This window comes from Malaclemys terrapin, chromosome 7 (assembly GCF_027887155.1).
Source record: "Malaclemys terrapin pileata isolate rMalTer1 chromosome 7, rMalTer1.hap1, whole genome shotgun sequence".
NCBI lineage: Eukaryota > Metazoa > Chordata > Testudines > Emydidae > Malaclemys > Malaclemys terrapin.
Genome location: NC_071511.1, coordinates 74,996,877 through 75,013,619, shown reverse-complemented (window position 1 = coordinate 75,013,619; position 16,743 = coordinate 74,996,877). Strand labels below are relative to the sequence as shown.

At 39.9% G+C, this 16,743-nt stretch overlaps 1 protein-coding gene across 16 annotated transcripts in view; it reads left to right on the top strand.

The window, feature by feature from the left end:
• Positions 1-16,743, top strand: part of LDB3 (LIM domain binding 3) — a 199,067-nt gene that overhangs the window by 133,079 nt on the left and 49,245 nt on the right. For 11 of the 16 annotated variants that reach the window (XM_054034562.1, XM_054034563.1, XM_054034569.1 and 8 more), the window contains 2 exons: positions 11,494-11,529; positions 13,365-13,571. The exons of 3 other annotated variants lie outside the window; for them this stretch is intronic. In XM_054034562.1, the coding sequence (XP_053890537.1) occupies positions 11,494-11,529; positions 13,365-13,571 (243 nt within the window). The remainder of the gene's footprint in view (positions 1-11,493; positions 11,530-13,364; positions 13,572-16,743) is intronic. 2 more of the 16 variants (XM_054034575.1, XM_054034570.1) reach the window with 1 other exon arrangement.

Sequence of the window (16,743 nt, the reverse complement as noted above, 5' to 3'; positions counted from 1 at the left end):
CAGTAACTGAAAGAAGGGATTGGTCTCCTCCAGTTCTTAAATGCACATACGACCTGCTTAATTACCAGAGCCAGATTCAGGGGAGGCAACACATGCAACCAGTTAGTGAGTCAAGGGGGCATTAGAAATAGTTGTCCTTCTGTTCCCTGGAAAACATGCAGAAAACATAAACTAAATAATCTCTAAATTATCAGCATTTAATTCTTTAATTGTTTGTATAGGGCTCATGTAAAATTTTTTAGAAAAATGTAACTCTTCTAAGGTTTGAAATGCAATTCTAGAAATCAGAGATGATAAAGACCTATTACTGAACATAATCCATCCCCCATTACTCATGCAAAATTATTTCATATAACACATAGTCTAATGTTTTGTTCAGTCCCATTTTAACAGACCCAAATAATGGGTCATATTCATAAAACCATTTGGAAACCAAATAAAATTATTTCTGTATTTTTTCTTTTACCAATTTATTTTAAAAGGAAAATTCCTTACAAAAATAAAAATAAAATTCTGTACTTCAATTAATGTTTAGATTATGTCACAAACCATCAAAAGCCAGAAAAGCCAAGCTAAAGCAGTTTTATGTCATTAACAGATCTTCCGCTTTTTCCTTGTGATTGGGAATTAGGTTTCGACTGTGAAGTGGAGAAGTTAGGCCAGGAGTTGCCTTCTTACTCAGTCCCACTGCTCGAGAAAGTAATGGACAGAGAACTGATGAAAATTTGCAGGGGGCATCATAAAGCGACCAGCCTTGTGATTAAGGCCAGCTCTAGACTGGATGGGCTCCATCACTAACTTATGCAGATTTTCTTAGTTTATAGTACCTTGCAGGTGTATCTGTCTGTCTTTAGGGTATAGTCTAAAGCGTGATTGTTTTGTTCAGTGGAGGAATGTTGGTGACAGTGCAGCAGGCTAGCTTCAAAGAATTGTTTTGTAAAGAGCCCACATCCCAAATAAGAAGATAAAATATAGCATGTGGGCAATGATATCCCAACAGTCTTGCCCCAAAAAGCCCAATGTTTATAAACATTTAATGAAGATACAGCCAAGGAAACTAGGAAATCAAAACCAAAAGGCCTTCCAGGTAAATCTGCTTGTCTGGTTATGGCACAGGGAAATGCTCATTTTCTGCTGTGGTCTAAGCCTGTTTGATCCCAACTAATCTGTTTCCTAAATGCCCTTGTTTTGCCCTCTACTCAAATGCGCTCTCTCTTATCCTCCTCCAGTGACTAGACTTGCAGCAGGAATACTGACTGCATGCAGTGCATGCTGGTACGGCAAATGTCTGTTTGTAAGAAACCAGGCTTAAGAACCTGACCTCTCATGCTTCCTGCATGAATGGATGACAAGAGAGGAGATGCTCTGGGGCTACTTTCCTTACTTGCCCCTTCTCACACCCTGCCTATGTGGGAAGGATTTTAAGCTTTTGTATATAGTGAATCAGTGAAGAGGTCACTTTCTCTAAAACATGGTTTCTCAGGCACTGTGTGTGAGACAAGTTGGGATTGTATTTGTTCAGTAAGGAGAGATGGGTATGATGGGACCATTTTAGCACTGCTGGAAATTCAAATACTTCTATATTAGAACTGCGTCTGAATTCTTCATGCAAAGATAGCAGACATGAGACATTATAGCATACTCAAACTTGGGTTCCTACAAGAGATAGTTTAAATCTCATTCGGTCAAATTCTTCCATGATGTAATTCCACTGACTTTACTGAGATTGCAGTAGGGATGAATTTGACCCATTAAATGCAATAAATACAGTGGAGTTAAGTCAGTATATCTGCATCACTCATTGACTGGGACCTGTCACTGTAGTTTCAGCAACTACCTGGATGTCTTGCACACAATTTTGCTTGTAAACGTGACAAGCTAGAATTTGATGTGTTAACAACCAGTACTAACTCTGTGAATATATTGAATATCTGGCTGTGGTGCCATCATTGGTCAGGCACTCAGGACCTCCCCTTCTCAATGTTCTATCACAGTTTCCAGCCCCATTCTTGAAAATGAATATACCCAAATCCCACTCTCAGTTGTAAGAACCTGTGTCCCATTTAAGCTGGTAAGAGCCTTCTGACACACCCAAATCAAGACAAGCACCTTGATCCCCTTTCCTCATTTGCTAAAATCTCCAATTGTTAGCACTCTCTGACCCTGCCCAATTGCCAAATCTTCCCATCCAGGAATATGCTATGTAGACTACTGAAATCCTTCAGTGGACCGATGTCTTATTTCACAGAGGGTCTCACAAAAACAAAGCCAGCTGTGTAACTAATTCCATCATCCAGGGTACCTAAGTAGAATCAGGAAATAATGAGAATTTCATCAGTTTTATCTTGTGCCATCCCCTCTCACATAAGAGTTTCAGTGACCTAAGAATAGTGAATAACCTTGATTGTTTCTGGTTAATGTGGAAACCTGCTTGATGTCAGAGAAGGAAACTAGACCAAAGCTGGTGGCAAAGTGGCACCACAAACTGTTACTCTGGTAGTTTTGTGGGAACAATGAATTTATGGCCACTTGTTTCCATGCCACCCCTTCTGGAAAGATGCCATGATCCAGGACAGTGTTGATGATTATTTGTAATCTGTCCAATTAATATTCATTTAAAATGAGGAATCCATACAAGGTTAACAAAAAGAGTGAACCCATCCTCAAAACTGTCTGTAGAGGGGAGCACATGTAAGCCAACAAACCTCGTCATAGCTCTAGGTCCACCATTACTGTCTGTGGATTGAACTGCATTGGAAAAGAAAAGACTGTTCTTCACCTGTCTTTGTCTTCTACATTCTCCTGTTTACCACTGACCCTTCCTGCATGGACTGTAGTTTTAGTTTAATTTTCATTGGTCTCTCCAGTGCAAGTTTTTTGTGTGTAGGTGCATGTGTGTGTCCTTCCATTGATGTTGGTAGCTAACCAAGATCTCACTGTAGCAATACTGCATTTCTCTGTGGATTGTCTGAATCCTTGTGTTGCCCTCAGTATGGTAAGGGAGAATTAGTTCTTGAATGTACTAAGTGTTACATCAAGCATGTCTAATCCAGAGCTTTTCAAACTGTGCTCTGTGGAGAATCGGTAGTTCACAGAGCATTGGCTAGTAGTGCATGGAGAGCTGGCTGATCATATAGTACTGGGCTCCTCTTTATTACTCCCAGCTGCTAAATTGCATTAAAGACAGCTAAAAATGTACTAAATAGTTGCCTAATATTTTCCATGTAAGTAATTGCTGTAGTTGCTACAGGAATATCATGCAATTACAAATGGAAGGGAGAAAAAGTAAGAGAATTCACAAGACAATCTCTATATTAAATGTGATCTGTGTTACGAAATAATTTGAAAACCACTGTTCTAATCCACACCATTCAGTGTTTGGCTTAGAAATTGGTGAAATTGAAAATTATCTGAGGCAGAGCATGAAATGTAGGCCAATAGTGAGCAGAGAAGGTATAAAGTACGTTAGAACTTTTTATTCATGCCCATTTATTTTTAAAGAATTATCACTCATCACTAAGACTTATTGGAACTGATTCTTTTCCCTCTTACACTGGTGTAAATCAGGAGTCAGTGGAGTCATGGTGGTGAGAGGGGAATTGGGTCCAATTATGCGTTCTCTAGATTTGAACATTGGCTCTCATTTATCTGCAGCTGTCACAGATGTAAAACTAAGCCCTGATCCTGCAATTGGATCCACGGTAGGAGATCTCTATGGCTCACCCAAGGCGGAAGTAGCCCCTCAAGCAGATCCAATTGCAGGATTGGGGCCTTATATTTCTATATCAGATGGGTGGATAAAGAGAAGAGCTATCGGAAGTGAATTTCTTTGCTTCTCTGAAATGCATTCTGGGCACATTTCAAACTCCTTCTCTTATTCATAATTTTGCAAGCAAAACCGCTTACTAAAGTAACCTGATAAGATATACTGAATTAGTGCTCAAAACCTGCCTGATACCAAATGCTTTCAAATAAAAGTTAGGACACATATACTTGCATGCAGAATTTGTATATATAAATCTTGGAAAGGAATTTAAGGCTGTATCTTACACTTATTATGCAATTGCATCTCTTCCAACAATTCTAGACCTGTTACATGGCTATGTCCTAACACTACAGCATATTTATGAATGGCACCAAAAACACACACGACAGTTGCTTTAATTTATTTCAGTACTGGCTGTTGGGCAAATACAGAATTGATTGCTATGTTCTTCACCGAATGTATAGTAATTTTTTCCTCTTCTGTGTTGGCTCAGTCTGCGCTAACCAGGATGCTTTCTAAGAGAGCAATATTTCCCTAAGGTAGACTTGCAAGCAGACTTACTGGCAGGATAAACTGCAATCAGTTTTAGGGCTTGTCTATACTTACCGCGCTGGTTCGGCGGCAGGCAATCGAACTTCTGGGTTCGATTTATCGCGTCTAGTCTGGACGCGATAAATCGAACTCAGAAGTGCTCCCCGTCGACTCCGGTAATCCTGCTCGCCGCGAGGAGTACGCGGAGTCGACGGGGGAGCCTGCCTGCCGCGTCTGGACGGCGGTAAGTTCGAACTAAGGTATGTCGACTTCAGCTACGTTATTCACGTAGCTGAAGTTGCGTACCTTAGTTCGATTTGGGGGTTTAGTGTAGACCAAGCCTTAGAATAGGTTGCTCTACTCTCTTAACTGCAGTGGCTGAGAAAGAGACACTGGCTTTCCTCTTCCCCCCATTTTCTGATCACTAAAGTCATAAACTAAACCAGCATGTTAATCACTGTAACTTTCAGCCCTTTGTCCTCTCCTGTTAACTGTTTTTTCCTTCATGTTTTGTGCTGTCTTTGTTGTCAAGATTACAGTTACAATAATACAACTTCAAGAAATATAGGGATAAACATTAGCACTTCTTTGTAGTTTTGTGCTCATGGTGTCATGGAACAGTCCCTACTCAGACATAGGAACAACCACATTAGATCAGAACACAGGTCCAGTCTAGTCCAGTATCCTATCCCTGATCATGCCCAGTACCAGATACTTTGGAGGAAGGTACAAGAAATCCTCTGGTAGGCAATGATGAAATAACTTGCCCACAGGGAAAGTTTCTTCCTAACCTCCATCAAATATTCACAGACAATTCTCCTTGTATTGTTACTTCTAACAAGGAAATCTAACTTGCAGACAAATATTTTTATGATAAAATAAGAAAACAATAAAGGATAAATAAACTATATAAAGGAAAAACAGGAAATTTATTAAGGATCAGATTTTCAGCAAACATCTAGCATATTCTGTCTTTCCATTTATTGACATGGGATTTATGTATGTAATGCCCATAAGCATCCCGGTTATCAATGGGAACATAGAACCTTTAATTGCTAGAAATGTAGAACCTGGTAATTTATCATTGTACTTTTCAGTTGTTTTATCTTCAAACCAGGCACCTCATCCTGTGCTGTGGCAGGTAGGACAGAAGACTACTTACTGGTCATAGAGCAGAATACTGACAAAGGACTAGCCCTCTCATCTTCTCGCCCCTTTCGCATACTCTGTGTTTAGGGTCCAGTCTCACAAGGGGTGCTGAGTATCCTCAATCCCCACTGACTTCAAAGATGGGGGATATTTTAAGATACTGGATTGGGATTCAGAACAGCTTGATTCAGTTTCTAGCCTTGCCACAGACTTTGTGTGTGACAACAAGCAAATTACTCAGGGTCTAATTTTCAGAGGTGCTGAGCACCAACACCTGCAGTTGGAGTCTATAGGAGATGCAGGTACTCAGCACCTCTGAAAATTGGGTCCTTAATCTCGTTCCACTTCAATTCTTCCTCTGTTATACTGCAGTAATACTTCCCTACTGCACAGGAATGCTGTGAGGATAAATTCAGTAATGTTTATGTAGCACTCAGATATTACACTGATAGCACCCTAAAAGTACCTGCAGAGAGAAAACATGAAGGCTCCTAGGAAGCCTTCAGCACCTTGCATAATCAGGCCTTTACTATGTATAAGGTGCCCAATCTCTGAGCTTGTGACAATGAGGGAAAGAGCCCTTCAGCTGAATTTAAAATGCCTGGATATGAAGAAATAGCCACTGAATCACATACCATATTCAATTAAATGGTGCAGAGATATTTAAAGGAACATTTTCAGATTTAAAATAATGTTTTTAAGAAGGAAAGTCTTCACTCAAGTTGCTTGTACTACTTTAGATTATTACAAATGAAAGACTTTTTAAAGAATCCTAATTCACATCTCACCATTTACTGTATTGGGCTTGTGGACCTTTTGCACTTCATTCAATTTAAACAATGTGGACTAGTCAGTTTCACTTTCACTGATAGTGTCTCACACTCCAGCACAGAGTTCCAGTTGTAAACACTCCAGGGGAAAGTTTAAATCCAAACTTTTTTTGTTTTTAAAAGAACTATTCACTGAATTTTTTTAAAAAATCTGTAATAAGCCCACTCTTGCTCCCATTGAAGCCAGTGGAAGCCAAGGGCTTGTCTACACTTACAAGGCTGCAGCAGCACTGTTGTAGCACTTCAGTGAAGATGCTACCCACACCAGTGGGAGGCTTCTCCTGTCAACACAGGTAATGACCTTCTCTGAGAGGCAGTAGCTATAAAGCCCTCCCATCAACATAGCGCTGTCTACACCAGGAGTTAAGTCAGTATATCTGCGTCACTCAGGGGCATAGGTGACGCGTAAGGGGGGAATCTGGGGTGTGTGTGTCAAGTGCCCCCCAGATTTCTGGTTGGCCTGCTGGGGGGGAGGGAGAGGGACTCTGTCCTTCTCCTGCTGTGCCTGCCTCCCGGCATGCTCGGCCCCTGTCCCAGGCAGCTGGGCCTAGGCAGGGAGCGGAAGGGGTGGGACCAGCCACTTCTCATGCCGCCGCTCTGGGTCACTGCTCTGTGCAGCATGGTGGCTGCCTGAGAGAGAGCCCAGCTGAGGAGGTGGCGGAGAGCCACCTCCCAGCCTAAGCCCGGCTGCCAGAGACAAGGGCCGAGCGAGCCAGAGCACCCACTCCCCTGGCATGTTTCTGGCTCGCTCAACCCCTGTCTCCAGCAGCCAGGCCTGAGTCGGGGACAGCCCATCGCTGCCGCCACCTCCCCAGCCAGGCTGTCTCAGGCTGCTGGTGTGCTGCACAGAGCAGTGAGCCGGAGTGGCCAGCTTCAGCTGTGTGACAAGTAGCTCCGTGCCACTCCACACCCGGGCTCAGTTGCCAGGGAGAGCGGCTGAACATTCTGGGCGAGAGGCATAGCGGGAGAAGGATAGAGGCCCCTCACTCCCCGCAGGTAACTCTTGGGGCGGGGAAAGCACGGTGGCCCCAGGCTGGGCACAGGCCAAGGAGGGGTCACACATATGGGGAGGCATGAGTGGTCTGTGCTAAGGGGTGTGGATTTTCCACGTCCCTGAGTGATGTAGTTATACCAACATAAGTTACTAGTGTAGACCAAGCCTCATCATACAGTTCAAAGTGCAGGAAGGCAAAATTAGAGGAACTCTAATACAGCAGCACAGGTGCGTTCTGAGTTAGGGAGCTGAGCCCAGAAAAAAGATAGCAAAGCAGGAATGAGAACTGCAGAATAGCTCTGACCTACAATTTTTTTCTTTATTCCAAAATTTATTTCTTTTATTTTCTAATCTGTCCTCTCTGTATGTGTGATTTTAGAGGAACAGTAAGGAATTAGTTTTGTTAATTCTGGAGAAAGTCTAGCATTCTCTTTTTAGGAGTGAGTGGAAAATGTGCTTAACTTGAGTGCTGGTTTAATAATCTCTTACATTTGGTTTCTAAGTGAAAAACACAACAGTAAAATGTACTGTATGCTGTTCAGATTCTCTAAAATCCTTATTAAAGCTCTCTAAAGTTCAGAGCCTTTTGGCATTCAACGGAAAGTAACAAGTGTGTTTTGTAAATGTGTATGGCAAACGTGTATTGCATTTTCTTATCTAATTTATTAAAATTCTTAAGCTTGATAGTTCAGTGGGTGGGTTTTAAAAGTCTTAATTCAGTTCACTTGGTCTGTCTTCATGATCATTTCATGCATTGTATTATCAAACATCTCCTAATTTCAACTATATACTGCACTGTGTAACTGAGACTAACAGTAGAATGGACAAATATATGTTCTCTGATGCACATATAGAGCTTCTACTGAAATCTGTGGGAGTTGCCACCATTTTGTTAGAGGAGACATTATACAAGGCCCTGCTATCTAAAGCTGGTTCACCTGTGTGGGGGACAACAGGAACTGAAAAAAGCCCAGGTTTGAATCTCTTCCTGATAGCCCAAAACTACTCTCCACTTCTATAATCATATTTGTGTGGTCAGCCTGTATAATCACAATACAAAAATAGTTTAAATCTCATTCGGTCAAATTCTTCCGTGATGTAGTTCTACTGACTTTACTGAGCTTGCAGTAGGGATGAATTTGACCCATTAAATGCAATAAGTACAGTGGTTTTAGAAAGCAAATTAAGTTCAACATTCCCATAGTGGAAAGGGTTAGGGTTTGGTCCGTTTCATCTTCAAAACCCTGTCAATACTCTATACCAATAGCTGAGTCCAAATTCCAGTTCAGCTGATTCAACTACTGGAGTTGTTCTCACTCACAGAGAGGAGAATAATCCCTGATGAAAATGTGTTGTGTGTGTTTGAGTTTGTCTTTTCCCTTTTCTCTCTGCTCTGAATCAGTTCCTTTTCCCTTGCTTTGTTCTGTGGAATTGTGTTTATTATAATTGTTCTATACCTCTCTCTCCTTTAACGATCAAAACTCCCCTGCCCCCATCATTAAGCAGTGCCCTACACTTGCACAGTCAGTGAAAGAGTTAGGGTGAAGTGCTGACCCCAGTGAAGTCATTGGGAGTTTTGCTATTAGCTTCAATTCAGCCAGGATTTCACCCACCTCTGCTGTAGCAGGAGAGGATGAATCAGGTTAACCATAACTGCAGTGGTCTAATGCTACTAGAAGCCTTATCCCAATTGCTTGTCTTTTGGTCTGGACTATGCATTTTTTTCATAACCCATTTTGCTATACTGGAAATAAACCACGCTTCAGATTTTTCACATTATGAGTTTGTTTTTTAATATTCTTGCATGACTTTGGTTCTTGGTATATTATTTTAACACTTCTTTTCTTTCCACAGACTAAATCTCTAACATATCCCCCTCCTTTTTTCAGCCTGGCTACTTGATATATTACATTCCAGGGAACTCATGACTTGGTCATCTATAGAGCTAGTGTTTGGTTTGTCATCACTCTAGACAGGTGAACTGATGCAGCTTCACATTTCCTGGGGATTCAGTTTTAAGCTTCCATTCTGAGCACTATGACATCCTTATTTAAGGCAGACAAACTTGTTTTGCTTGATTTCTTTCATTGTGGCTTTTGAAAGTTTCCCTTGGACTCATACACTTTTGGGTTTAGGAAATATTGTGAGAAGGAGGAAAAGGAGAGACAACACAAATACAATGAGCCAGACCCACAGCTGTAAATTAGAGTAGTTCATATGACTTCAGTGGTGCTCCACTGAGTTGCACCTGTTAAGGGTCTAGCTTAGTATATTTATATATAACATACATGCACAGCAGTGACTAATACTAACCCACCTTATGGAGAGAAGGGAATGGCTCTTCTATCCCTACTATGCAACCCACCTTCCCTTTAGCAAAATAAAAAACAGAACCAACAACAACCAACACACACACACACCACTTCCTAGAGGGGAAACCTCCTTCACTAGCACACTTCCCCCTCAGAAAATGAAAATTCAGCAGCTGCTATCAGGGATTTCTGTTGTCCTAAGGGATGCAGTCAGAGCTGACTCACTGTGGCTATAAGAGGAATCGTACTTTATCTTTCTACCAAGTACCTTTGAAAGCAAACGGCTTCTTAATTAGTATTGTATTATTAAATAACATATATCCAGATTAGAAACAGTCAAACAGTATATAATCAATGGTAATAAGTATCATATTCAGAAATACTCAGTAAAACTTTTTTAATACCATAAGCAAAGTAGAAAAATGACTTGGCCTAACAAATTAGTAGATTTAAAATTTACATTGCATCTTTTCTTACTCTCAGGTGCCAGAATAAGCATCCCTATTCAAGATGACATTTAAGCATATACTGTACTTAGTACAGTACTTAGTAGGAATGGATGTAAGCCTATTCTTAAGTGCTTTCCTGAATCAGGTCCTAAAAGATTTTAATAAGTTGAAAAATTATGTTCAAAATTATAAGATGGAGGATTAAAGTCTTAAGGTCCCAGTCCTTCTAACAGTTATGCACATACTTAACTATACTCATATAAATAGTCTCATTGACTGTGCTGAAACTAGTCTGAAGCTTATAGTTAAGTACATGTATAAGTGTTTGCAGGACCAAGGCCTAATTCTGTACCATTGAAATCTGTGGGTGTCTTGCCATTGACTTCAATTGGAATCCTTCATTTGACTTAAATAGATCTTAGACTGGGGCCTTAGTGTCTTGTCCTTCAGCTCCTTTGTGACTCACATTAAAGTAAATGGGAGTCTTATATGTATTACAAGTTCAAAATGGGACCTCATAAAGGCACTTGCCAGCTCACCCCTCCAAGTGGCCCTCCAAGTGACTCTGTGCCTCCTGCTATCTCTTTCCCCAGCACTAGGACCATGGAGTGGAAAGCAGGGCTGGAGTTGAATGCCCCAGATGCCTTCCCTTCCTTCGTTGTCCCCCAACATGAACTTGATACTTTTGGGGGAAGGAGGAGAGTAAAGGCTTGGTAGGGAGGGGAGAAGAGGAATCTGACAAGAGACTCACTGTGTTGCTCAGCTCCAGTTGAGCTCCACACTGTGGAGGCACAATCCTACGCTTTGTCCCTTAGGGCCTATCTGGGCAGGATGATTTGCCTCTTACGCATTTTTAAGTGAGCCCAGACATGTAATGCAGCTCATCTCGTAGGAGTCCCTGTTAGCCATTGAAAAACAACAGCTTCACATTGAGCACATACTGGTAGTGCACATCTTCTCTAAGACTGGTTACCACTTCAGAACATTGGATACCCAGGGACAAACCAACTCTGACTATGATTGTCTTCACAAACTGGAGTTGGCACACAAGTATGTTCTACTGGGATACTAAAGGGTTATTTTTTAAACAGGGCCATTATTGAAGCCAAAGCTATACATGAGATGATATATTGTTCATACACAGAGCGGTTGATTTGTACTTCGTCGCTAAGCCTCCATTTTACGAAATAGCCTACAATTAACAAAGAGAAAGCTTGTAAAAAAATCACACATCTGGGTTCCAGCACATTTTTTATCTAATTCTTAAAAAGAAAAAAAAAATTGATTCTAGGGTATTTCTCACAACAACAATAGTCATAAACATCTAGAACATAACTCTAAAAAGCTTTTGATAACCGAACATCTGTCCTCACACTGCCTTCTTTTGCTGCTATTCTTCCTTCTTCCCTCACCACTGGTACTTGCACTTGCTTTATTCATACTGTATCCCCTCCTTTCACAGTGGCAAGGAAAATGTTGCTGCAGCAGCTGAAAACAGGTAACGTTTGCCTTGTATTCTTTTTCCCTCAGACTTTCCACACAAAGTTTTTACCTAAAAATACATCAGATGTATGCACTCTGAACAGATGAATTATAATGGTGTTTCAGCTGAGATGATTTGCTAGAGATGTTCATTTTCATTCAGATATTTGAAAGATTCCTGGCCAGGTGGCAGACTGTATTGGAATTGTGCAAAATATACCACATTACCTTTAATTCTAGAAAACAGAAAAATAAGCAGCATTTAATCAATGTTTTTGAAGTTCGATATTGTCGTTGTTCAGCAGAGGCGAACAGTCCAGAAGTTCAAGAACCATTTCCATTTTTAATCAGATTCCAATGTTGTGGTCTGAGCTGCTCCACCGGTTTTTTAAATCTAAGTTAGTTGAACTTCTTGACATTTTAAAAGCAATTCTAAATCTGATTCTTGAGTTGTATTGATCATGGATTAAAAAGATACTAATCCTTCCTATATATAGTATTTCTTTGCATTTATATAGTGCTTTTCCTCCCAAAAGATCCTAATGCACTTACAAAATTCATAAACCATCTACATGTATATCTATATTATATACATTTATGTAGATGTAGATAAAAATAATTTCAGCACCAAACGCTGAAATGCAGCTACTTCTAGGATGAAGCACTGCCATTATTTATCAGAGCATAGCAACTCTTTATAAGTTCAGAGCATAGAAATAAAGATTTAAGACAGTGCCTTCCTCTGATATCTTGATTACTCCACACGCAACAAGGCCTTATGTCTGCTTTTAAAATAACTCGTATTTGAACAAGTATTGCAGAGAATTAAAATCAGAGTAAGTGCGAGGATTGTCACCACTAACAACATGACCAATCGTGACTGGGATTCCCAGTAAGGGGAGAAAAAAACAGCAGTTTACTGGGTCATACCAATAAGATGGAACAAAGGGGGAGGGAGTTGATATATGAAATAATTAGCAACCACATCTACATTAAATAACAGAAGCAGGGAATGAAGGGTAGTATCTATCACTATTGCTTGTGTAGGACTGACCACAAGATTACATGGTTACTTCATTGAAACTTAACTGCAAATCTCTCTTTGTTGGACTATCTTGAACAATTTCAGACATCTGTCTAGTTTTGGGGTCACACTATACCTACTGAGTCATTTACGTTTGGTTGTGTTGTAACATGTCTTCACCTCTATTGTCTCCAGTGTCTAATTTCTGCTAGGTCTTATTTTGATACTGTGATGTCAATAATGTTGTCTCCAGTTTTAGCTGAAGGCTAAAGAAGACTGTAATGAACCTCTAGATCTCTATCCTGGTTCTCATAATGACTCCTGGTCATAGTCTTTAATAAGGCATTGAAGACTGGTATGATTTCACATGTGACTCTGCAATGATATCAAAAGAGACTTAGGGGATAAAATAAGAGGACATTAGAGATTTGCTGATGTAAATCTCTTCCCAAATAAGATGTCAGTCACAAAACTGAAGCCTTCTTCGTCAAACAAAAAGCTAACCTGGCTTTTTTTAATGTTGAGGTTCAGCAGTTTCTCACTCTTTTTCCTTAAGGCCTTTCCCAGTGCATTGAAATACTAAGTCCTTCGTCAGAGGGGTAGATATGAGTGTTCTGATATGATGTCCCGTTTGTTAGATTACATGGTAAGCATTTGGATCTCAAAAAACTAAGTGGAACAAATAAAACACTTCTCACTTAAAGGCACTGGCTGCCTTTTTGGCTGGTACTCTTCTTCGCTCTGAAAGACCTAATCATTTAAGCAACTGGTAATGTGGTTAAAAATATATCTCATGCACATACACCCTTCTAATCTTTGTTACCCAGCCCTACAGGTTCTCATCATGTGGCACAGTATGTGACCTCAAGTGTTTGGCATCCTCCTAAGTCACGCACCATGGATGCCAACATTGACAAAGCTAAGCCAGTGGCCTCCAAGGGTTCCGTGAGGTTTGGAACGGGTACAAGTCAAAGGGAAGCCAGTTACATCAGGACTGGCCAGAAAGCCCCTCTTACTTCATCCAATAATCAAAGGTACACTGCAACATGTAACTCCATAACTGACCTGGCTTGTGGCTTTGGTATGGTTTTGTAATAACATTCTCTAACTCTTTCACATGAAAAATCCCATTGCCTAAAAGGAAAATATCTAAGTACTATAAATTTCACCAGCTTTTAGTTCATATGCTTCCCATTGTAAGTGACTTTCTTAATGGCTTCCTCTACCACCAGGCAGGTGACAGCCACATAGGAACCATCTCCACAGAAACAGCAGCCCAGTCTATTGAATGGATGCTGTTGACATCTGGAATAGAGCTCTTCTTTCTACTAATGCAAGTCCAAAACACATCCATGTTGTGTTCTGCTCTAACTGCAATCTCCAGCACTTCCATCATTAATATATGCTACGGTAGAAGAGATTAGTTCTTTGACTGCTCATTTTGATTTATCTTCCCTACAATTTCAATCCTTTACCCTACCAGAGATTTCTTTGGAGCACCTGAAACAAAAGCAACTTTGTGCACTCTTAAAAGAGACTAATTACTGCTTTAATAACCTGCTCTTTAGTTACTATTGCAAGACTCTTAGACCCGGAATTTCATAGGGCTAGGACTCTTCTCAGGTAAAGGAGTGTAATCTGTACTTATTTTTAAGTGTTTGTGTGTGTTTGTGTATGTGTTTTAAATATGGTTGTTAATCATTATCATCTGCTTAACCTCTGCTGAACTGTGTTCCTTCTCATGAGTGAACATCAAAATGGTAACAGAATATACGTACGTTTGTGTGTATATTCATCCACATAACTTTACCATGCTGAATATTTAATTTTATACTTTATTAAGAAAATATTGAGCTATTTAAGAACTTACATTTCCTTTGATTATCCCCTTAAAATATAAAATACTGTAAAGACTGATGGAATAGGGTGGTTGGTTAAAAGTAAACTGGAGAAAAACCAGTAAGAAAACAACAGTAACCACTTTACTCATAAAATTATTATTCATGCTCTGATATAGGGTAGCAGTTTCATTTTATAAACCATGACTTCATCCTTAGTCAATCAGCAGACATCTGAAGAACTGCTAGGAACCTCCTGGCTCTGCCACTGATTCTCATGGTGGTTTTTGGTTACTCTGAATTCTGCCCCAAGTTACACCCATTCAGTGGGATGAATATATTAACTGAGGGCAGAATTCCCTTTAGATTTGTTTCCCCATTTCTAAAAAGAAGAGTTCTAAGAGTTAATGTTCATAAAGAGCTTTCAAGCTGCAGACATTGTATATGTCCTAAGTATTATTATTTCTACCCAAAAAAGAGAGAGACACTTGCTAAATCGCCACATATTTCTACATCTTGCTCTTTAGTGTGTATGGAATGTGCCTCCTGCAGATACAAAAGGTGAAATCCTGGCTCTGGTGAAGTCAATGGCAAACCACCCATTGCCTTTAGTAGGGACAGTATTTCCAGTCTAAGGTTTTATAGGGGTTAATACAAAAACTGATTGTTCAACAGAACTAAAAGCATTCATAAAACAGGGAACAACCCATTTCTGCTGTCATTACACTGTGGTAAATCTGGAGTAATTCCAGTAAAGACAGTGAAGTTACTCTGGATTCTACTGGTAAACAAAGTATTAGGTCCAAAGTGCAGAAGTTAAAGGTAGCAAGATCACATTGCTAATTTAGCTATTTATATATGTTTTGTGTAACTATTTTCTTATTCTCTGGAATAATGAATGCATATCCTAGTGATCTGCAGTTGCAGGAGAAGGATTCAGGCCTTTGTGACTTTTAGATTTCTAGTGCCTAAGTAAAGAAACCTTAAAAACATGTAACATTATTGTTTGATGTCCTTATAATGTATTCTAATGTGCTTGCGTTCAGTTTTATTATATCTACTATAACATGCCCATCTGCCTCAAACCTGCCCTCACACAGGTACATGTCCACATAAGTTCTTAGTGTTCCTTTGTTTGATTAATTATTGGGGATGTGTTTCAGCTCACATTTAAAAGATCCACTACAAAAATTGAATAACCATACCATAGGCTTATTACCCATGGAGTGAAACCCTGACCCCAGTGAAGCCTGTGGCAAAATTCCCATTGACTGTAGTGGGAACAGGATTTCACCCATGGTTTTTGTCTTGCTCGTTTGTGTTTCCTCTTAAGAAAAAACATACAGTAAATCCCATTTTGTTTGAGGCATGATTTCAGTCCATGCAAATTTGCCAGACCTAAGATATAACAGTAAAATGTAGAGTATCTCCACGTTGGTGTGATATCCATTCCAAAAAGAGGAAATGCAGCTACCACACTGCTTGCAGAGACAGTCAAATACATTGTGTTTTCTTTTATCTGTAAACATGGTATTGCATTCATAGCTCTGAAGCCAGGGCATTGTACAACTACAGTGCTATATGCTTTAAATAATACATAATATATTTGGATAGTGGCTGAGGCAAATGAATCCACAGCATATGACATCAAGATCAATGGGGATTAGATCTGAGTTTTGCATATGTGTATGAAGGTTGGAAAATTTCTGTGGAAGAATTTGAAAGCCTAAATTGTAGATGTGGTGGATATTTTCACTAGTTTATTCATTCTGTAGCTAATAGTAGATACAATATAGAAAGAGAAGAGATGGGGATTTTTTTTGTAAATATAAAATTGTTCCCTTTCCCTGTTTCTTTCTTTTGAATTTTGTTTGTTTCCTTTTCAAATGGGATAGTTCCAAATGACTCAGGTGTGTTTATTTCATTTGCTGACTGCTGGCTAGTAAATTCACTATTTGCCTTCTGTTTTTCACATTTCAGCACAGGACTTGGAGAGTTCCTCCTGAATGTAGCATGTGCTATTCATGCTGGGTAGGGGCTATGGTCTCATCGATAGGCAATGGCCTAGGACTCAGGAGCTTTAGGTTCAATTCCCCAGATGAGCCACAAACTTCCTGTGTAGCCTTGTGCACATCAGTTAATCTACACTGTACTTCAATTTCCCATCTGTAAAATAGGATAACACTTCCTCACCTCACAGAATTGTTGTGAGGATAAAATCCATTAACAATTGCGAGGTGTTCAGATATCATGGTGCTGAGGGACATAGAAGTACCTAAATAAGGTGTTACAATCAATATTTTGTACTCAAGAAGACTAGATGTAGTTTTGGTTTCAATAAGCCTATTTTGTCATCAGATAAGGGCAG